Below are 27182 nucleotides of genomic sequence, written 5' to 3' on the forward strand. Positions count from 1 at the left end.
TATATTTTTCTTTGACTTCTCTTTTACACGATTCATACAAACAATTTTTATATTGCATATAAAATTCGAAACAGTTGAACACACCTTGCATTTACTAGAAAATTCCTTCTGCTGCGTCAATATGCAGGTTTCAATAAATGCACATGAGTCTGCAATCTTCTAATTACTGTCCCACTGGTCTTGGTGCGAATTCGAATTTTCTTGTATCATTTTGTAGAAATTCGAAGCTGTAGAACATATTTTGCATTCACTAGAAAATTCCTCGCGGTGCATACGAGACTATGACGCAGCTAATTTCCACCACTATGCTGTTATTCATAAGCCATAAGTGTACAACGATCCGCATTTTCCTTACTGTAGAGCATCGGAATGCTGATTAAAATGAATTTTATGCATGTACGAAGGTATTCAATAAGAACAGTCTCAGAGACGTTCAATCGTGTCTTGAGATTTGTCGACGACTTATTTACCGTAGCCTTTTCTAATGGAATACAATTTAGCAGAATCTAATACAGGAAACTTCATAGTGTAGACTCGATATCGATTCTGCATAATGAACTGCAGGCTTGGTAATATTCGATGTAATGAAGTCAAACTATACCGTGATATCATTTTGTGGTTTATAGTCCTGATGTCAATTATGATTTCATACCGGGCAGTGGTCCGTCGGTAATCAACGCGGTATGATGGCAGCATTCGTGATCCTCTGTAGGGATGCGCAGTTTTGTGACTGGAGAATGACAGGAAAAATTGCTGGGTGAATTTTTAGGGGATTGTCAGGTTGATGCGGAACTTCGTGTCGTTTCCAACGTGCACGGCGCAGTATAGGTTTTTGAGCAAGCGTGTTAGATAAGTGTAAGTTTAGAAACTGATGGAACGCTAATAGAGAGATGGTCGCGCCGCATTTACAATGCTCTCGTTGTCTAATAATAACGCGAACAATACTTCTCGGACAATTTAATATGCTCCTCGGCGAGTGATCACATTTAATTACCGAAGCTATTTCGGATATTTGCGGATATTTCTATCCGTAATTTTTTCCAACTTGATTTGTGCCCCGAGAAATCAGCGGGTTATAAACAAATCTGAAAATTGCTTCTCTTACGTTTACACCGTTTACAAATAATGAATGCAGAACGCGTTACATTTTTAGAAACTGAAAAATTCATCGAATTGCTACAAAAAAAAATAGATGACAATTAAGATAAAAATATAATTAGCACATGTCTATTTTTAATGAGCTAAATCTATTTGCTCCGTGTAACTACACGTATGCGCTTCTAATGTAACATAATGTATTCCGTTACGCAGCGAATTAACCACGGAAAGGAAAGATTGAACGTTAAAAAGTATACAGTTTACCGGACGGACAGCCTTTCACATGGAAAAATTACGAGCCTACGGAATATCAGATAGCAGTCCTAATTTTTTATTCCAATTGCATATTCATAGTCCGTGTAATCTCGAGAAACATGCTGCTTATCTTTTAATCTTGACGAAGACTATCCTATCCTCTTAACGCGTACGCCACCGTTATTTGTTTCGCTAGCAGTCTACATAGTCTCGACATTCCATTAAGTCTAACCTGTTTCCTTTATTAAACATTTTCTGGATGCGTGTGCAGTATCAATTACAACGATGTTAAATAACTTCCGTATAATTAATTTTCCACGAGATGACACAATTATCCGTTTCGACCGAGCAATTAATTTTTCTCGGAGATACACGGTCGCGTTAAGATAACTTCCACGAGTTTACTAGCTTTACTACTTCAATATTGTACTACATTACTAATTCATCACTTTGCTGCTTGTATTTTTAGCAACTTTATTACTTTAACGCTACTCTACTATTTTATTGATTTACTGTTTCACAACATTACTGCTAGTTACACTGATTTATTAATCTTCCAATTTACCATTTCACTGATTTTCTACTTTCCTGTCAATCAACTCAATGCCAGGAAAGTACTCGAGGCTATTTTATCTCCCAAACGATGTCATTTGTTTCAATCTCATAGTGTCTCCAGTTGTTTTCATTCGATACATGTGAAACGAAACGTGCACTATTATTCGACAGTTCGTCGAATACAAATTCAATAACGCGAAAATTCTTTTGAAATCAGTGCAGCAATTTTTGGCGTCGCCACTCTGACTGCAAAGGGTTAAGAAATCCAAATTCCGAGCGTTTTAACGGGTTCGACGGTAACGCGCGAAGCACTCCGGCAAAAGAAACCGGCATTTAATCGATTCTTTTTCCAAGTAGTTATTAGCCGGTCCGGTAATTGGCAAGAAGACATGAAACGCGGCGCATTAGAATACAATGGCGTGTGGCAGGGAAGATTTTTCGGGCTCGCGTGTGCCGCAAGAGTAAGACGCGAGCCTCGGATGCTCGAGACATAAGCCACCGACAGAGCGTCGGTCGTTATGCACTCAACATTCTGCAATCTACCCTTTCTATCGGCCCTAATTTATGTTGAGTAAGGTAGCGGGAGAGCCCACCCTCGACTTGCTCCGCTAGGAAGCCTCGGTAATGTTTCAAGTGGCTTGTCTGTTGTTAATTTAACCCGGTGTAGGCCTGACGGCCTGTTCGGGTGGGGGCAGGGTCTCTGTCTACCCGCTGCCAACCACGACTTCGTTACGATAAATCGGTCATTATCCGTGCGCGGAGAGACTCGTCAAGCAAAGACAACGCATCCCTTCTTCCTCATCCCCGGCGCCTACTACTCCTGGTACTGCGCCGTCCAGTTTTCGGCTAGATACCGAACGGGAATTTCGGTTTCACGCTGCTGTACGTTTTCGAACCACGCGATTACCATAACTGGATCGGACTCGGTCGCTGATAAGGGAGCCCGCTGGCTAGATAGCGGCGCAGATTAAGGGAAATTCTCGAGTGAAAATTACGGATTCTTGGTGGCCCGTTTCTGAGGTAACCTATTATAATATTGTCCGGCTGTAATCGTTGAAGCGCCGAGTTTTCTCAATCTCTAACCAGCTCGCCGCTTTGCGACCTGCTTTCGTTGCACCGCGGTCATTCGCGTTAGATTATGTTGGAAACGCGTTGGAAACGTCTACATCTCTGAGACATTTCAGTGATGTTTATTTCGTAGTCTGATTTTGGGGGACAGAATGTCATCGCGAAGCTTCGTGCGATTTTGATTACAACGTACGAATTGAATATGCGGTTGATAGAGTTTGAACTGTGTTTAGAAAGAATTTTGGTAGGGTTTTCCAAGGATTTCTGTCGCATTCTAAATTTTTGCGAAATATTTCGGAACTCAGAACAATTTTTACAAATTGGATTTCGGATCGATAGATTTCGAGTACAGAATTTTGAAGTGCAGAACTTTCCATCTCTTTGAGGACAGCATACTTGTCCCCAAGATCTGATGGAATTTTTAAATAATCGGATTTAGTGGTCCACGGGGTTTTATCGATCTTTTAATAATTACAAGTAACCGTGGTGAAATTTTTCGTCACCGAACTTTGTTAATTAGAACATGCACGTTCACTGGGCGTAACAATGAAAGTTACATGAAATATAAAAATAGAAAGCTGAATATTTGCATTGATGGTATGAATTGTTAATTGTAAATTGGATACAATCTAGCTGTGTGTCTCGCAAGAAACAAATATTCACAGTGTTTCTACCGAACAAACAAATCTCTAATTGTCAGCAATAAAAATCAGCTAAATATGTTTTCATTCTTTTATTCCTGAGTAACTTTTAACGAAGTTACGTGACCTGTATATTTACATCAATTGTGATTGCCAAATATCTGTAACGGATTTTTATGCAAAATAAAAAAAATAATAAAATATATAAAAAAATTGATAAAAATTTTATCAATTGCAACAAGGATGTGTCAAATAACAATTTCTTCTTTATCACATTCGCTACCAGTGTCATTAGCTTATATAATTATATTTATTATATTTGTTGTACTAAATGTATCGTATTCTCTTATAGAATATGACAAAAATGCTGTCAAAGAGAAGCTATAAGTTCTCTAAATGTTATAATATGTCTTATAAATTTAGATAATTATATTCACAAAACTATTTTGATGTTTTTTAGGCGATAAACAAAATCGTGATCGTCACACACGTGTGACGCTGATAAAGATGTTAATAATGTCAGTGAGTTGGAAATAACAGACAGACGTCCTCAGAAAGTATTTTAACATTTTCATCGTTTGCAATCTCGCCTACTCGTTTCTATCGCGAACGCATAAAATCTGCATTCTAATAATTGATCCAACGTCATGGATCAAGGGGGATTAAAAAACCAAACGTATTCATCCAAAGATTCTCTGAAATATCCAAGCACGGTATCGTTCGTATCCCAAAGCGAATTCCGGAAGCTGAAAGGTAAACCGAGCAGAACAAATCAGAAAAAGAACGACCGTCGAGCCGAGGCGTCCAGCGAAATTTCCGATCGCTTTTAATAAATCTCGCTCCTTCGATCGCACTCGGCTCGGATCGGCGGACCACGGGTGCCGTAATTTCGAGGAGGGCGAATCGCGTCGCGACGCGTCGCGCCGAACGAAACGGTCGTAAACATATACGGGCCAGGACGAACCCTTTTCCGCGTATCCTGTGCACCCTTTCGCGGCAGGCGAGGCCGACTCGGGTGGAACATTAATATCGCGAAATGAAGCTCATTTGCATATAAATAAGGCGGTGGTGGGGCACGGTGGCGCGCGGCGAGGGAGACCAGGATGAGCCACCCTTTTCCTCCGGTCGGCCCCCTCCCCCTTCGGCCACCCCCTCGCCCGCCACTCCTGATCTGGCGATCTCGCTCTGTTCCCGTCGCTCGTTCTCGCTTCCTCTTAGCCGAAACCCCACCCTGGACTAATTACACTTACAGACAAAGCAGCCTGTGCCGAGGGGTCGGTCGACTCTCTCGTTTGTCCGTCTTTCTCCCCCTCTCCGGTGTCTCCCGTCGCGTCTCTTCCTCTTTCCAGCACGTGCACATCTCCCCGCTACCTCTCTCTTTCCCGCTCTCTCTCCCTCTCTCCCTCTCTCTCTCCCTCTCTCCGTCCCTCTCTTTCTCTCCTCGTACTCCCGATAACAACGGTTCGCAATGACCACGTGATAATTGCAACCCCCGTGGAGCACGTCCCCGTTAGGATACCCCGGTTAGGTCGTCGAGGAAATTCATCGTTTCCTCGCACCGCTCTCTCCACTCTCTCGCCCCCTCTCTTTCTCTCTTCCTCTCGCTGGATGGCCGCGGATAATCCTTAATCCCGATCAATGGAGTATTCGTGACGGGGTTACGCGGTGAGTTAAAAGTGTCTTGGTGGGTCTGTTACCTCGTGATACGGACTTTGTTAATGGGCTTTTATTTCCTTTTTTGCTTTTCTATCTTCCTGTCCCCCGCCTGGCTCCCCTCCCCCTCCTTTGTCCCTCTTTTTCCCGACTTTGTTCTTCCGCTGTTCCGCCTGTGGTCTCCGTCGCGGGATTCTCTAGATTGATCGAGGCCCTCTTCTCTCTTTTTCTTTCTTTCCATCCTGCTCTCTCTCTCTCTCTCTATTCCTTTCCCTCTCTCTCTTTCTCTCTTTCCCGTTTTCCTTCCCTATCTTTCTCACTCACCGCCGGTTTTGCTCTTTTTCTCGCGACGCTGTTCACGGTTTTACAGTTTTCCTGGCCCGCGGCGGCGGCACGACCCGGCCCCGCATTGTCCTGGCCGTGCACCGAAAGGGCAATTATGAGATAATATTAAATTTTAGGATTTCCTGCGGAGATAATATCGCTTAATTATATTGCGCACTCTTGGGGTATCTGAGCTCGGTGCCCTAGTTTACTCACTGCGGTCGAATGCCCGCGGAATTAAAGTCGATTCGATGCCACGCGAGTCCCTTTTTCGGCGACACGCCCGGGGAATCGTTCTCCTCGTTTTTGCTGTCTGATCGTCGGTTTTTAATTGTCAGACGATTCCGTACAGCAGGCGGCATACGAAAAGAATCGGAATGCGAATTAACGTCGCAAATATTGAGTAAATTCGTAATAAAGCGATTAATTTTTTCAGAACTATGGGACACGAATGTTGACAGGAATGAACATTTACGATTTAACCCCATAACGCACAGTTTTTTTGAAAAAACCGGCCAAAAAAAATCAATTTTTTTTTATGTATATTGTTCCATGGAAAAAGGTTGTATTTTATTCTCGAATAAATAAGTGTTATAGCTTGCAATCCCATGTAAACGATAAATATCAATAAAACGATTCTTTCTCTTTGCTTTCACATTGTTATTTTCAATTCTCGATTATATTCGAGTGTGACAAATTATAGCAGCATAAAATACGCCGCTCGAATTATCTCGAGTGTGCACAGTTTGGCCTGTTTAGCGCGCTCGAATTAACTCGAGCGTACAAGTTAAGGGGTTAATCGCACAGTAAAATATGTCAGAGAAGCTTGTACTTTTTAATTCGATACTCCGTAGGTTTCAAAAAATTAATCACTTTATAACACAGCAAATTGCTCGCACAGCAAAACATGTCGACGATGCTCGTGCTTTTTAACTTGGCACTACATGGTTTTCGAAAAAGTTGATCACTTTGTTATTGACGCGAAATGAAGAAGTACATGAACAATCGCACGACGAAAGAAAACGAGAACTCTCGGTTGACAGGCAATTATTGTGCGGGAAATTTAAATCGAAATAAAAAACGCACGAACTTATGGGCCGATCTATTAGATCTATTAGATCTATAGACCTATTAGATCTATGCGCTTATTGGAAAAAAATTATAGATCAAATAATGCAGCAACACATTTGTGTTGAACTCATTGTTCTTGCAACCGATGCAGATGATTCTTTTGCTACGAAATCTGCAGTTTAATCGTAAGACGCGATCTTTTCTCTGTTACAAAAATCCGCAGGTTAAAAGCAGCATGTGTTCTTGCGACTTGCTTGAGGACGGAAGGTTTAACGGCCGGTGTATGTAGTCGATTAATGTTATTAAAATGCAGATTTTTGTGTGAAAAGAACGCCGAGATGCTCAAAGAGCGTGTAGAATGTACTCGGCATGTTAAAAGATCATTTTCGTCAAAGAATATAGAAAGTCTGTCGTTTTAACCATCTTTATGCAACATAAGTCTTTTGGAGAGTCTTTCTGAAGAGACAGCAGTTTAATCAAAGTCGATTTAGCTTTCAAAAAGAATTTCAATGGTCGGACAATGTTATGACAATGTTTTCTAATTTTTCTAAAGCAATCGCTACATTTTCCAATTGTTTCCGACTACATATAATTTCATTCACTTTGCTGCGTTCCAATAACAGAAAAATTCAAGATGCATGCATAAAGCTGCTTTGTTTCTTACTTGTCCATTAACACTAGATTCACGGAACCCGTCAAAATGACGGGTCACTAATTTTTTAATTTACGATTATTCATATCGTAAAGATATATTTATGGCTTATTTATTCAATTTATATGTTACTAATGTATTTATATGTTGCAATATAAACACAAAATATTATATAATAGTGTTATTTAATATATTGTTATAATATATATTTATATATTATATAAATATATATATGTGATAATATAATATATATTTATATATTATATAAATATATATATGTTATAATATAATATATATTTATAATATTGTTACAAAATATTGTTAAAAATCAGAATAAACGTCTTATACTATAAAATGTCTAAACTAATATAAAACATATGTTTCTTGTGCTCCGTAAATCTAGCCGTTAACATGCGCAGAGTATCGTCTACTATATCGTATATACTTTGTTCATACAGTGACCGCACTGTTGAATCGCGAACAATCGATTAAAAATGACCAAATACAAACGCATATAATCTTTTCCCCGACGTAGCTGCATCACTCACGAAAAAAGCATCGCGCGCATCAACGATGCAAATGGGTTAACCGTGCACTTTGAAGTTTCGAGTGTTCCGGGATTACGATTATCAAGGTAATCGCAACAGCGCTCTAGACATTCGGCATCAAAGAAAAAGCCGGGCCACGGGTCCATTGACAAGTCGATGTATAAAATGCTGATCGTGAAGCCAGGGCCAAACGGTATCAAACCTGGTCGAATCACGGCGGAACAGAGACAGAGGTTGCGGCCGTAGAAAGGACGCCGATACAAACGTGGGCGGGCGAGCGAGCGAGCGAACGGTCGAAGCGAAAAAAAGGAAAGAAAATACGCGAAACCTTTTAAAATGCAACGAGAAGAGAGAAATCGATCGATACGAAAGATAGGCGGGAAATAAACGTTGGTGGGAACCGGTCGGGACGCATCGGCGCGGCGCGGCGCGGCGCGCCGCGGCGGCCGTTCTATAGAAAGAAACATAAAAACGCGTATTACCGATTCCGGAATACGGCCATTAGTCTGAAGTCAGCGCGGCTATCGTTTATTAAGCGCAAACAGATATTAATGTATTTTTACACGCCGGCCGTCGTTTTCGTTGCGCCGACGCTGCCGCCGCCGCCGCCGCCGCCACCGACCGACGCCGACGCCGACGCCACCGACGCCAGGCACCGCTGGCGCGGTCCGCGGGGTCGAAGCCAAATCCAATTACTTTTATTCGGGCGAAATGAGTGCAGCTAAGTCATTAATACTAATCAATGGTGCCGGGACCCGCGGCGCTACAGTCGTGTGCTCGCGCGAGCGCAGGCGTTCCACACGAATTACCCATAACTCAAACGCCTCGGAATGACTTTATTGCAAAAAACTTGCGCTTTTGCGAGCGCGGCCGTGGCCGCGGAGCCGAGCCGTGCCGAGCCGAGCTGCGCGGAGCCGAGCCGTTGCAGAGAGACCCGCTTCTCTCGTCCTATCCGCATTGTTAAAGGCTCCCGCGCCGATAAGTAATGTTTATTGTTGCATTTCCAACGACCGTGTATCCCAATCCTGCCACACCACCGCCCTCTCTTCGACGCCACCCCTTTTTATTCCGCTCGCGCGAGCTTTTTTTTTCGCCTCTCACCCCCTGTTTTTCGCTGCCACCCTCTCGCACACCCCGCCCGCCCTATACACGACCCGACCATCCGCGACCCTCCCCGAACCGATCCCGGTCCCTCTCGACCAGAGAACGTTGCACCACGGTTTTTCGCATTAGCAAGATGGCCCGTGAGGTCCGGCTAACGATTTTTTACTGCCGGACACCCCACCGAACGACGATCCTTCCCGCGGAATTTAAAACGCTGCTGCGCCGTCACACGACGAACGATCACCATGCGAATTGCGTGGCCGCAATTCGTTCGTGCCCGTTGCACTCGATTTTCTACCGTTCGCTCGGCTACGCTGCGAGTTTCTGTCGATGTGTCTTATGGTTTCAATAATCTCTGGAATTTCGTGTTTGCGGGCCGTGGTATCCGGTTTCACGCGATTGACGTTGCCGATTGGTCGATCATTGTAGCTCGATTTTTGCTTCAGTTTATTTTCACATTAAATTTAACTTTACTGGTTTAAGCACAAAGTTGTCTAGCATCGTTTGTTTAACAATAGAATTACGGAGCCCAAAGAAATGGCTGCTTTATGTTAGTTTATAAAGGTAACGACAAGACGTTTGTTCTGAGTTTTAACAAGTGTTATTTTAACATTTGCCGTAACATATAAATTGAATAAATAAACGTTCGAATTGAGTAACTCGTAAATGTATCTTTACGATGTGAATAATCGTAAATTAAAAGATTAGTGACCCGTCATTTTGACGGGTTTCGTAAACCTATTGTTAATAGTCCACGTTTATAGTTTGTCGTACGATCATTCGTTTTGCTATACCGCGGAAAGTAACACTGGAAAAGAGTCACTGCGATTGCGAATTTTTATCTTGCATTTAACATCGTAGTCTCTCAACTTTGATTTTAAATATTTTAGAGGAGTCTGTACATCGAATTATTGCAACGGCAGAACCCGGAATTGTATTCTATCCAGAAAATGTTCTGCGTAAAAAGTGAGATTCGACTCACTCGTTCAAACAGTACTGAAACTGTCGTCAATTTTTTTAACGCTAACGGTACCACCACTGGTGTAAATTATCGGTTCCATATTATTTATTCTAGAATTATTGAAATTACAAAGCTGCTCTCATTGATAATTGTTGAATGCATTTCTTTGTTCGAGCACGCATTATTACAAAAATTGTGAGAAATTTAAATAAATTCAATCCTGTACTTTTCATAAGGCATTGCCCTACCAATTACTTTTAGACCTCGATACGTTCAATGTTCATTATGAATCGTAGGTAACGTAAACATTGTTTCAGACGACGGTGTGACTTGCACGAGCGTCGTCGTTCAAGCACACAGAATGATGTGCAGTCTGCAGATTTTTAGAGACACGTTTGCTCAACGATTCGCCCGTTTAATAAATCGATCAATTGAAAACGAAATTGTTAACGAGAGCGTACAACAAAGAATTACAACAATTAGATTACCTGTATCGGTGGAATCGATTGCGAATGTTCGAGCCGTGGTGCAGCGCGAGAGATCGAGTTCCGTTTGAGGCGGGCAGAGTCGAACGGGAATGTTTGAAATGCGCATTCCGGGATCCGGGACGCGGTATCAGTCTCTCTTATTTAAAGCGTGAAACAAATATTCGATTCATAGGTCGAAGCACGAAGATTCGAAACACTCGGTATTATTCTAATATCGACCGTGCGCGGCTCGCTGTTCATTATTTCCTAACAGCGGAATCCCTTTTTCGGTTTTTCTATAGATAGATTGCCTAAAAACATTAAAAGCAATTATTGGGTCAAAGCTTTGTTCCCGAAATGCAGAGGGCTTTTTTCGTCCGCGGTGTCTTTCTCTGTGTCCGTGTTGTGTACACGTATAGGGACGCGCGCGGGGGCTGCGCGCACGTGAAAACGTGAATACGTACGAATCGTGTGTTGAGGGATGGCGTCGAGTAGGGAGGTAGTGGAAAAAATATGTGTACGTGAACGCTTGAAGTGAGAAGTTTATTCTGAGGTAATTAAAACGAGGAGTGAACTTGTTAACGAAATTGGGAATTCCTGCCGAAATACGAAAATGGATGGACAACAATTAGAAACAGTAATGAAGTCAATGAGAGGACGCCACGAATTTCGCACACGGCAGTTTAATGGACGGTGTTACTTTCTACTTCGTTTTAATAGATACTTATTTCGTCCGCCCCTTCGCTGGCTCAAGGGATTTATCGATACTCTCGAGGACTGCGTCGACCTTACGGAATTTTTCCGTCGGTCAAACTCTGTACAATTACACGGGTGGGCTTTCGACTGGAGCACTATAAAAAAAAATCTCGCAAATCGACTTTCGATAGCTCATTATAAAGGGGAGGACTTCCCTTTAAGAGAAGAATATGAAAAACAATTTTTTTTTTCAGTTCGCTGGAGTTTCTTGGATTTACACGATCTCGAAAGGAGAAGGTGGAGAAACGCTCTCAGTTTCTCTCTCTCCCTCTCTCTCTCTGATGTAAATTAAACTAAGAGATTAGTCACGATCATTTTTGCAGACTATAAGGGTGTGAAGGTAGAATCATGGTCCTTTAAAATCAGCCGAGGTAGAATGTGGTAAGATTACTTTCCAGAAAGCTGCAAGCATTCAAAGATCATTGATGTTACCGTTCCTTATTAATTCCTTGCGTTAAACTACATTTGAGCCGTTTATTTTTGAAAGTGGCATAAGTCACTTTGTTTTTAAGTCGATATATTTAAGGGTTTGCGTTTTAACACGTTTAAAAATATGGATGCTAACTTTCGAGAAAATTTACTTGTATTTATTATCTCAGGATACTGATATTTTTCTCAGTATAAATAATTTCGTATAAACATTAAAAAATCACCACTTTTCATTACGGTAAAGTGACTTATGCCACTTTCAAAATAAACGGCTTATTTATACATAACAGGTGACTGCTAAAAGTTTCCGTCACGAGTCAAAACTCGTTAAAACACTCTGTTCAATTTTAACTATATAATTATTATAAACTCAAGAATACAATAAAACGATCTTCGGTTTAAGATTGCAAAATCTCAAACAGCGATCAGAACTGAACGACGAAGTATCGACCGATACTATCGACCAGTAGATAACGATTGTTAACCCCTTATCATACCTTAACGAGTCCAACTCGTTATGAAAATTTCTAGTAATAACTCATTGAGCACAAATGTTATTCTGTCCTTTAAAATTTGAATAAAATTCTAATCTCTTGTCATGAATATTTCAGCATTCAAGTAAATTTAGGCGCACAATAAGCATCAATTTTCATTCCCTTCTAAGAGATTATTGCAATCGAAAAATTTCTAATCGCAATAACTGCGAAGAAAATGGTATGTCAAAGGGTTAAAGCGTGCTCCGAACTTCTCCACAGGGGATGCCAACCGCATAAATAAAATTCCATACGATTTTCATTTCAACAGAATATGATCGCATATTTGCCGTAATAATGCCTGCATAATTCCAACGCATTTATTTAGTTTAATCGCGTGGTGTACCGCGAATTTCTTGACAATGCCGCAAATTTCCATAAACATTCTCGCGGCGGGCGATAACGACACGGTGTTTGCGAACGGAAATCAGTCGAGGATACGGAAAAACGTTGGTTCTCCGGAAGAACAGGGTTGCGTGCTGGCCATCCATGGAGACCGGCGAACGACGCCGGTATTTGCGCAAGGGGTTGGTCAGTTGATTAATTTATGCGAAATGCCGAAAGCCCGTAAACATACGTTTCTACGGCTTTGCTCTATATATATATATATATATGTATATATCTATATATGTATATAGATATATATATCGCGGGGCGCACTTTTACAAGCAAAATGGCCGGGCCTGTGCATTCAACTAATCCCCCTCGCCTCGTCCATTTAATATGGGGGTGGCCATACCGTCGGGTATAGCCGTTTACGAATTTGCGTGGAAAAAAAAAATTGAACTACCGCCGTGACTCCTGCGCCTCCTATTTTCGTTCGTTACCTATCGACCGGGCTTTATCTATTTTTTATGCAATGAAATGCCCGGGACCAATGGCGCCTGGCGACCAACCGATCCATTGTACGACTTTGACGAAAATTCGAAATTACAGCGCGGGGAAAAGGGGACGTTCTCTCCCTTTTATACAGAAAAATGGCCGCGGCCGCGTTCGAATCATTTGATAACTTCCACTTTTTACCCGGGATTCCAGTGACGCTCGTTATTTTCTCACCCTCCCCCATTCCCTCCGCTCCGAAGCCACGCTGTCCCCTTCTCCCAACCCCCTTCGCACACCTTTTACGAACTCGCGGAATTTTCGCGCAACCCCCCCCGTTCTGCCCACCCCCTCGGAATCGACACTTTCGACTGATGAAACTTTCGTCCCGTTCACGATACTGGCTCGACTCCATTGCGCTGCAGTCGAACGTACCGTTACGTTGTAATCCTGTTAATGCTTGGGGTGCCTGTTAACTACTCCACGGATAATGCGTGCATTCAGTCGGCGTTCTATAATTCTTTCAATTAGTCACAACATCGGGGATTCTTCTTTCGGAAGCGCGTTACAGCTCCGCTGTCCCCGTCCCTAATTTGTCGGACGGAACGGTGCGACAGTAATCGAGACGCTACAGCGACATTTTTCAAACGCTCCGATCGGGAAAATGGTTGATTGAACAATTGATAGTGTTCTGGATCATTTTACTTGTACGACATCGTACGAAAGTATCGTTTAATACTTCGACTGTCACGTCGAAACCTAAAAAATTCGGCACAATTAAAGTAATTGATTTGATCGATTTAAAATTGAACAGTTAATTAAATTGATTATATTGTAATGGATTATAATAGATAATATAGTACATGATGCAATAGACAATATAATAAATGATGTCATAGATAATATAATACATAATATAATAGACAATATAATAGACGATATAATAGATAATGTAATACATAATATAATAGACAATATAATAGACGATATAATAGATAATATAATTCATAATATAATAGACAATACAATTGATTGATGTAAAAATTAAGACAAAGTGTTACAGGTTTTAATCTGCACCGTTTAAACATTGATACAATTTAAATAATTAAAATTTTCATTTGATGGAATAATGGATAGAAATCAAATTATGAAGAAATACTTTGTTTAAAAATCATTTTACGTATTATACGATTATAAGTTGATTAATTACGTCAATAAAGACGAATTTGATTACATTTGTCCTTCATACTATTGTCTTATTTTAATATATTTCAATCATACGTTAATTTGCCAAAAGGAAAAGAAACGGAGCTATATAATTTATGCCAGGTTTCCGGTGCGCGGATCTCGCTGTGCATCGTCTGCCGACAATGCGATTCGTTTCAGTCGGCAACGGGCATATTCCGCATAAATAGAGTCCTCTATTTAGCTATTTAGCGACGTGTCTAAACGACTCGGTTTCATCAGCGGCCGGCGGCGCGCGGCGCAGCGTGACAACCTCGTTTCGCCGGAGCTTCGTTCGCGAAGTGTTTTCAAAGAGCGACGAGTCGAGGTGTCTCCGGCGCCGTCAAAATTCGCGAGTTCTCCGCGAGACACGTGGGGAAATAATTTGATAAGGGGTTGGTGGTAAATCAGACCGTCTGCGCCCGCGCGCGTTTACGGTCGTCTCTCTCTCTCTCGGTTAGCCGAGGAGCTCTCGCCGGATTTATTCATGGGCCAAACCAACCGGGTGACTCCTTTTTCGCGAATTAGCCGCGGTGTCGACGCTTTAACACGCTTAATCTGTATACAACTATGGCGATACACGTTCCGGCATATTTCCATGGCATTATGCAAAGAGGCCGCGTCGGGTAACATTACTTCGTACAACCGCCGCCCATCGATACCCTACACAAACCCCGGACGGTGTATGTGTGTGACGAAGACAGAGAGAGAGAGAGAGAGAGAGAGAGAGAGAGAGAGAGAGCACGGTGAAAGGGAGACAGAAATAGAGTGAAAGTAAGACAGAGAAAGAAAGAGAGAGGGAGAGAGAGAAGTCTCGCAGGTAAAGCTTCACTGTTGCCTCCGTGCTTACTCCATCGATTTATTATAATTTAGATTGTCTTCTTAGAAGCCGACTGTACGTGCACGTACGTACACATAGGAGACGCCTTAATGCGCTGCCGTTCGTTAATTATTCCTCCGGCATCCCGTAAATATGCATGAATTATATATCGCCCGGCACGAAAGCGCGGGGATACGGGGCCAATGATTAATACACGCTGCGCGTTTTTTCCCCCTCCCCCCTTTTGTCGCTGCCCTTTCGATTCGCGTTTTCTAGGTACGTTTGCCAGCCCGAACAGACGAGCCGTGACCACGGCTACCGTTCGCCATTTTCCGCAAATCCTGCACCATATCTCTTGCGGGTCGACACAGTTTCAGAACGAGACGTTACCACTTCTCGACCTCCACTGACGACGTTTCCTTCAGTTGGTACTTGTTCATCGTGGTTGCGAAGTTACGAAGACCAAAATCTCGAAGAAAAGATTATTATTATTCGTTAATTGAAAGGGCAGAATATCCTTTAAATTAGCGAAAAATGTTATTTAAAATTATTATTATTATCTCAAAATTATTGTTGAAGCATGAAATGGGGGATTGCTGAGATTATTTGAAGTAACTTTTTCCTTAGCGAAAATGCAATCCGTGGCTTCGTTTACGAGTTATTAACGAAAAACAGTGACCAATGAGAGGCGAGAGCAGCTGGCGCGAAGCGGTCGAAGCCCAGTTCTGTTCATTGGCTCGGCCGCTTCGCGCCAGCTAATCTCGTCTCTCATAGGTCACTGTTTTTCGTTAATAACTCGTAAACGAAGTCTCGTAGAACATTTTCGCTAAGGAACAAGTTACTTCAAATGATCTTAGGAACGTCTCAGTTCCCGCTTGTACAATAATTTTGGGACACCACGTATAATTCAGGGGTGGTCAAAGTGTCGATCGCGTAACTATTCCTAGTCGCCCGCCTGTCTGGTATTATTTATGTTCATTTTAAATTTAAACTTATTTTTGGCTTTAAATCACTACTTTTCACATACTTAACTTAACACATACGATGTTGGTAGACCGCCGCCTATAATTGAAAAAAACAGGTTTAGAAAAACATTGTAATAGTGTTTTGAAATTCGCTGAATGTCGTTACCGTTTACCGTTTGATCTGCTCATTTTTGTCACAAATGCATAAATTCCGCAGTCTAGTTATTAACGACATTAACACGTTCGCTAGCGGCGTCACACACACGTGACGTTCGCGACCTCCTACTTTACGTGGAAATAGTCAAATTAATTTCATGCACATTGTTGTGTAAAGTACATGGCATAATAACAAGGAAGCCCATAACTTTCGTTTGTTAAATTGTTCGAATAGTTTACAAAGTAGGCGCGCTGCATTTAATGAAACGGTTTAACGACGACGTTAGGCGACGGGAAAGTGGCGGCGCAGGAATCGGGTTAACTCGTTATGAACAATGCTTTTGGCGCGTAAAAAATCGTACAAACTGATGTGCAAAAAATCAGTAGAATACGATACAGCGACAAGAAACTGCGCGCCAGCTGATCTCGCCTCTCATTGGTCACTGTTTTTCGTTAGTAACTCGTAAACGAAGTCACGGATTGCATTTTCGCTAAGGAAAAAGTTACTTCAAATGATCTCAGCAATCCCCCATTTCATGCTTCAACAATAATTTTGAGATAATAATAATAATTTTAATAATCGGCGAGTATTGTTGTTGTCCTAAACTTATTGAAATCGTTGTTTAAAAGAAACATATTCTGATCGAACCTCCGTTTCCTTTATCGCATCGAGCGCCACGTCGATCAGATTTGGGTGCCACTCATTTTCAACAAGGCATCGAGAGCCACGTTTATTGTGATATATTCGAAGAAACTGGTTTCGGTTTCGTTAGATAAAAAGGTTTCAATTATGGGAAATTTTGGGATTGATATTCGGCACTTGTTAATCGTTGCAGACAGTTTTTATTTCGCATTGCGATCCACCGTCGAATTACCGCTAAAGCTCAATGAGAAATGTTTCTAGAGAACAATGCGAGTACCAAAATTAAAACATTTCGTTTTCTATTCTTCAAATATTCGGTGACAATTCATGTATCATTATCATCGTAAGAAATAAGAAATTTTACGTCTCTAAGCTATCGCAGTTTAGTTACGCGTAAAGATAAAAATAAATTTTGTTAATAGCACGAAGATAGCAGTGTTTTCCGTTCCGTCTAGAAAATTATATTTTTGGTATTTACATTGTTTTCCACAAGCGCTCCTCAATCATCGATTTATACGGCACCTCTTCGGCCGCTCGGCTCTGCAACAGACCGACACATTATGAAACCCAGAAAAAAGTTTCGAAACGAGTGGTAAAAATTTTGACGAAATACGGGATTTGCATGGAAAAGTGGCCGATGCGAGCGACCCAGAGACCCATTCAGAGCCGTGACGGGGTATCGGTAAACAAGAAAGCGCAAGGCAGCGGTATCCCGTAGCCAATAGAAGCCGGAATAATCACCGGCACCGAATCAGCATCGAAATAATTAAATAAACGCGAGCGAATTACAATCTTTCTGCCGGGAGTGCCGGAAGAGCTTTGGGAGCATGCGTACGGGAGCGGGAGGCGCGTTTCGAGGCTCTGTGTTCTCGCGATTTCCATGCATCCATTCCAAGAACCGCGTGCCCGAACAGGCGATCGCGGGGGCTTTGTAATCGTATGTACAATAAAAAATATTCAGCAGCTCGATTGCCAATATATCGCGGCGCCGCGGCCGGGCTGATTGAACCGGAGCGCGTCTACAATCGCGCGGCCGCGAACCCGCGAGCCCGTTAATTTGCCGCTCCGTGTCGGCCGGCACAATAGAAAAATCTCGCGATGCAAATTATTTAGGTTTGTACAATGTATCCGGGTCGAAATGAGTCTGCAGTTTTTCCGACGCGGCCGGTATCCCGACGCGCTTAAAATCGTATTATCGCGCCGCGATTTCGGTTAACGAGCTGCGTTTCAACTCATGATACCGATGCTTAGTGTTTTTACGTCTAAATGATCCCGTTTGTTAACGTACTGTTCCAGCGGGTCCGCGGTAGATTTATCGCAAATGTAATTTACGCGGCTAAATGCTAATTGGAGGACGGCACTGATTTATTATAATAACGAATGCTCCGGCATTAGCTACAGAGTTTATGGCCAGATTTTATATTTAGTAATTTTCACTGCGAATCATTTTACATAAGGGTTGCCTCACGATCAAATTCCGATACCGATGGACCGGATAATCGAGATTTTACTGCCCGGCATGATGCTCGAGCAACATACTAATTCGTAGTACTACGAAATGTTCTTAAGATTAAATCAACGTTGACGGCCGAAATTTCACAATTTTTATGTAAAAACTCATGTATTTATGTAAAAACTATTTTTTCTTTACGATAAAGCAACACGCGTCAGTCATTTTCAGTCTTCGATAGATTTATTAGCGTCGACACTACGACCGTCCCGTCATTCATTTGTTTGGAACGAAATTATTTCTCTAGATTTGAAAATTAATTTTTACGCCGATCTGTTGTATCTTCCTAATTTTATTGATATCCGCAGAACGTGAGATTGTTAAAATATATATATATATATATATATATATATATATATATATATATATATATATATATAATTGATGATTAATAGCGTGGCAGTCAAAGTATTAAAAGTTAATATTAAGTCTCAATAATACGTCTTCATTTTTAACAGTATATGCTACTTTATATAGTATGTACTATTTTTTTTATAGTATATAGTAATTCGTATAGTAATCAGTTCTTAACCATTTGCACTATTACGACGAGTCAAACTCGTGATAAAGATTTTATACATAATCTATTAAATGTAATACAAACAATTTTCGTTTCTTCTGAATCAAAATAAAATTTGATTGATCTGTTATTAAAAGACATACAAGATACAAAAATTGTCTCATTCTATAATGATTGAGGACGAAGAACAGCTGATCAAGGTAGCTGTAAAAGAAATCATAGCGAAAATTATATGTTCGAGCAACTTAGTAGTATGCTACTATGAATTAATACGTACTAGTTCGTATAGTTATATTAGTATATAGTACATATAGTATATAGTAATATAAATATAATAATAATTAAATTTATAATATTATAAATAGTATATATAGTATACAATAGTAATAAAAGTATATGGTATATAGTATAGTATTTATAGTATATACTATATATATTAGTATATATAGTTATATTATATTAGTTAAATATAATATAGTTATATTATATTTAATTATATATTATCTACAGCAATGGAAACGTATTCGATGAGCTGTCGGAAATCGAAACACGTGACACGCGGCGTTCATTCTCGCAACCATAGATTTCGGTACTTTTTCTCCTTGAAACGTAGATTTTTGACAAGACAAGCGACAATTCGATTACCAATTATAATTCGGATCGGGAGAACCGGAAAGTTTATTAGCGCGTCGACGGGACGGAATCATGACAGCGGGTCCGCGCGACCCTCTCCCCGTTGATTTTTCTGCGCTCATCAATGATTCGTCCCGCGCCTCCTCTTTTTTCAGCCACCGCCGGCTCACCCCCATCGGCGCCTCCCCTCGGCCCGCACCCTCCGCGCCTTTAAAGCCGCGTCTACCACCATTATTTCGTAGCGAAGCATTTTAACGTCGGCCAGTTGGACCGTGAATGATTATTAATCAATTTTCAGCGTTAAACTTGCCGCCGCAATAAAAAGCGCGGTACGTTAACGAACCACGCGCGTATAATTGAGCATTTCGGCGAGAATGATTGCCAGCCTCCAATAAAACCTTTGCGCGACCGTTCGATTGATTTCGGTCAGTAAGGAGAGAAAAAAAGGGAGGGAGGGGGGAGGGCGACACGAGCGTGTGTTTTTTAATGGGTGTCTCGTTATGACCGCGGCGAGACCCTCGCACGGAGGAATTTAATGCTGCACGAAGAATTTTAATCATGATAATAATAGTAATAGCAATGAAAGGGTTTTTACTGCGGCGCGTTACAGAGATAAGTGTACAAATACCTTTCTGTGCACATGCGCCGAGGAAAGAAAGAATGAGGACGCAATAATATTTGAGCATGTATATTTATGAGCGAATGAGGTGGTGCGAAGGCGGGGCTCCGCTTAGGCGTGTTTGCGAACCAGCCTAATGAGCCGCGGAGAATCGTATTAATATATCTTAGAAATGAATTCCGACTTGCTGAACTGTAATGAAGTCTTGTTCGTTTAAGTTTCGCGTTCCAGCCGCAAGAAAAGTCAATTAAAGTACGCGGTATCGTATTTCATTATTAATTGTTTTATAAAAGATCGTTCGATAGACGTTCTAATTATATTTATGTCGCGTGCGACGTCGACTGCGAAAATTTTCTTCGCGCTGAAAATATTTCTATCAAAACCGTCGATTTCGTGGTTCAACTGCTTTAACCTTGAACGTTTGTCTTAGGTTCAAATTGCACAGTTCAACTACAACTTTGAGGACTCAAGAAAATCGTTCACTATTGTAAGTTACGTTCAACCACTTACGTCCAATAAATTTAAGTTTTAGTTTCCCCGTAGGACATTTATCCGTAGATAACACAGACACGCACACACACACAAGACCTTGAACTGTTCGGAATATCTTTCTGCGAGTGCATGAGATCTCCGGTCTCCCGACGACTTACTGCACTACTGCTTATAATCGCGTTCTACACGAAAAAGAATATTCTGATTGGCTGTTCAGATTCTCGAAAATACTCACCGTTACGAAACCACGCCGTAAAACGAAGTGATTCGAAATTTGGAAACTTATTCTCTCGGAATTCGGAAAATGCTTTCTAATTAGCTGTCGAAGCTAGAACAAATATCTAATTGATCGATGAACACGCGTGAAAGTTGGCTCGGTTCGCCGCAGCATCCCAGAAACCGCGCGATTTGCAAAAAAAAAAGAAAAAAACGGGAAGAAAGATGATTGGCAAAGAGCATGTCGGCGCACACTTTCCCCCCGATCATTATCGCCTTATTAATTTTTGAAACGTCACCGGACCGCCTCGCGCGCGGAGTTCCAGACGAAAAATATAGCTGAAAGCACTTCGCGGGGAACGCCTGTTGCCATCGCAACGGGCCAATACTTTATAATCGTTATCAATACCGTATAAATACAAGGTTTCAAACGCAGCGTAATAAACGAAATAAAGTATGACCAATCTCGTTGCAGATTGCCCGCGCCGACTTTTCCCTCGTTTCCACCTACTAGCCGCCTCCACAATTGCAATTAATAACATTTTTTCCCCGTTTGCCTTCTTTCGAATTTCATGAGTATAAAAAGCAAAAACGTGTTCTCGAACGCGTCGAACGCCGTGACCTCCCTGTTCCGCGTGAATTTTCGTGGCTCGCTCAGCTCGTTGAACGCCAATCACAAAGAAAGAACGAATTAATTAAGCTCGCGGAAACTGTGTCAACTCATTGCACCGTCTTGTGTCCAGGTTTTATTTGCAAATCATGGCATTCGGATTAACGTTCGGCGCCATAAGGCAAGGTCTTGACGTAAGATGTGTTAAAAAGAAAGTGTGTCCGAAGGTTTTAATTAGAAAGTATTACAAGCATGTTGTTTCTATGGTCTAGGATATTTTTGAAAAATTATTCATGCCTGCATCTGTCAAATTGGTCTTCGAGAATTGCTCTTAGCGCAGCGGAAATACTATTTTCGACGAATAACAAATTACCGAGTCCAAAATACCGAGTCATTCTTTAAACTATCTCGAGCATCGAGCACATCTTTTTGTCAATCTGAAAGTTGAAAAAATGAATCTTCCGAACCTCGAGGTTGTAGATACAGTTCACGGTGTCGAAACAATACTCAAGCTTACAAATGCTGCGGAGAATTTTCTTGAACACTCACTTACACATCATCAATAAACTTTCTGAAAAATGATTAACAACTGTCGAACCTACAAAATTGCTTCCAGTAGTATCGCTTTGAATGAAAATATTATTTTCGAGAAACAACTTGAGCAAAGAAAATCCTGAGACATTTCTTAGACTTATGTGTTCGAAAGATTGAGAATTATGAACTCATCAATATGACCGACAGCCGACTAATCAGTTCGAACTTCTGTTACAGGACAGCGACAGGAGTAGCGCTGGCAGTCCAGAGCCGGCAACAACCATCGGCTCGCTCCATGAACACCAGATGATGATGGAAGAGCTGAAGAACTCGCGGAAGAGGCGACGCAGTCCGTCACCTGAAAATCTGCATCAGGCGAAACGGGCGGCAGTGGCGCAGGCACATCTTAATGGGACAAGTGAGTCGGATCGCCTACAAACACTGAGTAAATGCAATTTTTCTGACGTTCCTCTAGTTTCCGTTTCTCTTGCCGAGCCTATCCACAAAGTCTCCATAATTCTGAACCTCGATCAAAATGTCGTCGTCGCTCTCAATCTTCGCGATGGGTCTGTTCTTCGAATTTTAGAGCGACGTAATTGGCTTGTTTAATTAATTGACACAGAGATCCTTACGTTGCAGTTGCGATTCCATATAGAAAATATAGTTCCGCGAAGTAGAAATTAATTTTCGAACGAATTCCAACGAGTTTGACCTTTCCTCGCTGGCCAAAGCAGCCGAACGTGTCGCCATTCTACTGGGAATTGCAAATTTCTGACAGTAAATCGAACAGAATAGTAGAATGCGAAATAATAGTTCATCCAATTTTTATTCACATGTGGCGCGTTTAAATAGAATTTGAACTGCGTAGATATTGCGTTTGATTGCGTTGATAACGTGGTGATTAATGAAGGAGAAGTCAAACATTTTTATGCTTGGAATGAAAATCTACTATTCGTTGACCGAAATTGTCCTGTTTAGATCATTTTCTGCAATTTATTTTGCAATTTAAATCGTTAGGATGTTCTGTGAGAAATTCCTGAATCGATTCATAAATTGTTATAGAAATCAGATCGGTATATATCAAATGCATTTTTGTAAATTTTTGTATGAAAACTACAATGCGGAAGCAAGTATCGTTCCACAGTTTTCGTTGTCTAATCGATACAGTTTAGAGTTAAATGTATCAAAGCATTTTTTGTAAAATTGTTCGATCAATTTGTAAATTATCGTGAAAATCGTATCGAAATTTATTAGTTTCATTTCGGCGATTTTTCGTATTAGAACTGTATTATGAATCAAGATTGTCTCTATAGATTGTTTACTCTCTCTCTCTATGCTATAAATATATTTTACGGCTAAACTCATTAAAGTATGATTCTTGAAATCGAAAAGAAGATTTATTTCGGTATAATTTCGATAAAAAGTGAGCGAAAAGTCTGTCACGCACTAGTATTATACGTTAAGCATACAGTTATCAGAACAATCGACGCTATCGTGATCGATAAAATCGAAAGCATTATAAAACTTTGCGTTTCTATTTCCGCCAGTGCCCGGGATGGTAACTCTGCAGAACCTTCAGAATCTGGCGAGTCTGCAAAACCTGCCGCAAGTCGCCTCACTAGCCGCGGGTCTCCAGGGAATGACAGCGGGGCTGACTAACAATCAGCTCATCAACACGCCCTTGAATCTCACTGTCAGCTCATCCGGTAGGACTTCCAATTGTCGATTCAAATGGAAACGCGTGCCATAAGTGACGTGAAATTTGAAACCCTTCTCCCCCACCCCCCTTTTGAATTTTATTTCGCGCTGCTAATTATCTCACCCTTGAAACATTTCGCGGGTCCCGGGGATATTTCATACTTCGGCCGCTGCGAAGGTGGTAAGGGCGCCCCGGCTCGAGATTTGAATTTTAATTCGATGTTACGTTAATTTATTCAAAAACCCATTGGCTTCGATGCCCGCCACTTTGCGCTTGAAATCCGCTTTTTACCGCGGCAACGGAAAAATATCCGGACTCTCCAACTCGTCGCGGTGACGTTTAACTGCTAGCCGGACCGAAAATTCATGTTTAAGCTGGATTAACGTTCGAAGAAAATTTTAATTAGACGAGTCTGCGAGCTCGTTCTCTTGGAGGCCACGGGAACATTCGTCTCGTTATCTTTGCGAACGATTTTCAGTGGGAAAATATTCGAGAATTGTTGCTTCGATAGTTCGATAGTTTTGTTACAGTGTTCGCAGTCAAAATTAATCTTTTTGTAGATTGTGTTCACCTTTTTGCAATCGAAATTCACTCGCCTACAAATTAAATTCCATTACTTGTGACCATTTGCAATAAAATGCGTAGCCGTTCAAAACATTGAATAACATTTTATAAATAGTTATTGAAGATTAACGATGATGAATTATTTGTAATCAGATTTATATTATTTTACACTAAACATGTAAATTCAAAATGGACAATTCGATTTGCAAGAAAAGCAGAATACGAAAAGAATTAATAAAAATTCTACAAAAGAATTAATTATGAATGAAAAAGTTCAACGCGAATGTTTCAAGAAACCACGAAAAATTCCATTTTCACTATCGGAAGTCGCGAATAAATAATTCCCCTTTTCAAATACAATACCAATTAACATTAAACGCACCACAGCCGTGTTCAAATGATCGGTTTTCAAATTTTTATTTTAAAATTATTGAAACTACGAAAACGCTTCCACGGAAAATCTGATCGATTGAATATCTGAATGGAAGCATGTATCTTAACGAAAAATGCACGAACTCTAGATAAATGTAATACTCTAACTTTTATAAGACGAGACAACTCAGTTACTTTTACTGTTTGGTACGTTTAGTGTTAAGAAACACACGGTAAACAACGATCACGTGCCAGGCAAACAGATTTACCGGAGTGATGGTGCATCTGAAAGTAAGAAACGATGTCTGAAATTACCGGCGATTCCGCGCAAGAAAATGATCTTGCTATTTCGTGGAAACCGGTTGAACCGATGACAAGACATCCCCCTTTTTTTCAATCGAGAAATCGTGATGTTCAGGTGGCACGGTACCAACAGCCTCGAGTACGACAGCTGCGCCACACCTCCTGCCACCAAGTTCGGCGCCAATGGTGACATTACCTCAGCTATTATCTCAGCCGCAACCGGTTGCAATGCCTCAATTCATCCTAACGTCCGGTCAATTGGTTCAAGGCATTCAAGGGGCTCAGCTTCTTATCCCTACGTCGCAAGGTAAGCCTTCTGTTTCTTATGTATCCGAGCCCTTTCAGCGCTCCGAATGACCATTGATTGACACCCATTGAAACTTCTCTCCTCTTGATGGTAATAAGCCCGTCAACGTTGAACGTGTCACGTAAATCGATGGTGGTCCTTCAGACTCCTCTTGAATAGTCCGTCTTTGTGATCATCGAATGGCCGGCGTTCCCCAAAGATCTACTTTCCGCGAAATTGACCTCCTTCGTGACGTACGAAATTTCGGATCCGCATACGACGAACTCGATACGCGCGATCGATGTTCTTGTCGCTCGCGATGACGGAAGCAATACCGAAACCGAAGCTGCAATTATTATGCCTTTATGGCCGAAGAGAATTCAATATCGAGGCTGTTACTTCTATTTATGCGCGCAATAATTGCGGTAAAAGTACCTATTACGGTGCACCGCATCAATTGTGACCCCCTACTTGAAACAGCAGCACAAATGGGGTAAGCGTGTCAATTACTGTGCACCCACTTGGTTACTGTGCCCTGACGATCATTTCATTTGCATCTAAAAAACGACGTTATTAAATTGAAGATATCGAATTTTTCAAATGAAATTTGATCTGCCATTCTCGCAATCGGATCAAAATTTAATTTCTTAAAATTTACAAAATGCGAGAACTAACTTTTTCAATTTCTGATAATGGTTTCATGTGCTTTTTGCCTTGATATTGTTAGAATACTTAACAAACGTGTTACAAATACGCATGAAAAAGTACTAAAACGATGCTTTCCAAAATAAAAAGAGTGAACTACTATATTCTGTACTCGATCAAATTTGAAAAAAAATTGGCACACAAATTATTATATCACAATGTACTATCTGATGTAACCATACAAGTTACTTCTCATGTTACAGTAAATCGCCGACTAATTTACTCATAATTCCATAAAGTAATTCATTGTAAATACTACTCTAAATAATAAAAAAAATTATAATCGTGAATTATTCATATAATTATTCATATTTTGTATTTGTTTGTTTTATTCTGACCTGGCCGCAAAATATTCTAGACATCTTGAAATTCGATAACAATTTACGTAGCCAGCGATCACTATTTTTTACGCACTACGTATAACACTGCCGCTTCTTCGTGACGAGTATACTCGTCAAACGCAGCTAACCGATCAAAAAACGAAAGAAACTATCGAAATAATCGAGTCACGGTAAGCACGATGATCACGAATCCAGCATCCCAGACGATGCAACTTCTTGTCGCGATACTTTCACTGGGGAACACACACCCGCGCCGGCCGAAAACGCGCTAGCCTAATCGGCGAAGCCTTACCGGCGAAATTTAATTAAACACCGCGCAGAGATAAAGGGCCCGAGGGTGGATAATTGCTGGCGGTATCACAGAGGGCCAGCAAGAAGTCTCGAACAATAACCGGGCACGCTAAGTACCTTCGAATTTCGTGGGCATAAATCAGTCCGAGTGGACTCATCGGGAAATCTGCACGATGTGCACGCGCATAATGTTGTGCAATCAAGATCTGCCGATATATAATACACACAGACGAAGATATAATATCTGCGTAAATCTATATGTGTACACAATATACATATACATATATATACATATATATGTATAGATATAATATAATATCGACTATCTCTGACCAGTTCTCGGACTAAGGCTAGCCCCGTCGTCCATACTTAGTGGTCCTAGACTAGCCCGGCGAGCAGAGGGCAAACTCTGCAACTAATTTCAATGTATAATTAACGTCTCACTACCCCTTTCCAGACCCACGAATAACTCCCCGCCGCCTCGAACCCCTTCGTCTCCTCCTCCTCCTCCTCCTCCTCCTCCCCCTATCCGTGTTCCTTCCCTCGGAACCTCGGACCTCCTCGGGACACCGTTCCCTCCCTGGCTACCCTAACCCTAGGTACTCTCTAGCTGGACATCACAGCTCCGCGGATTCGGCCGCTATTATATCGATTGCGGTTCGCGCTAACTTCGTTTCTACCAAGTTGGGTTTCTATTCTGGCAATTGGGCGGGAGAGAGAAAGACGGAGGGACGGTAGACCGGTA

General features: G+C 41.3%; 1 protein-coding gene across 10 annotated transcripts in view; it reads left to right on the forward strand.

Annotated features, from left to right (window-relative positions):
- pdm3 (POU-domain protein pdm3) overlaps window positions 1–27182 on the forward strand; it is a 334644-nt gene that overhangs the window by 272379 nt on the left and 35083 nt on the right. For 7 of the 10 annotated variants that reach the window (XM_033477982.2, XM_033477992.2, XM_033478021.2 and 4 more), the window contains exons 3-6: window positions 20455–20511; window positions 22114–22321; window positions 23424–23582; window positions 24930–25121. In XM_033477982.2, the coding sequence (XP_033333873.1) occupies window positions 20455–20511; window positions 22114–22321; window positions 23424–23582; window positions 24930–25121 (616 nt within the window). The remainder of the gene's footprint in view (window positions 1–20454; window positions 20512–22113; window positions 22322–23423; window positions 23583–24929; window positions 25122–27182) is intronic. The other 3 variants (XM_033478000.2, XM_033478009.2, XM_076521307.1) reach the window with 3 other exon arrangements.

This window comes from Megalopta genalis, chromosome 4, assembly GCF_051020955.1.
Source record: "Megalopta genalis isolate 19385.01 chromosome 4, iyMegGena1_principal, whole genome shotgun sequence".
Lineage (NCBI taxonomy): Eukaryota > Metazoa > Arthropoda > Insecta > Hymenoptera > Halictidae > Megalopta > Megalopta genalis.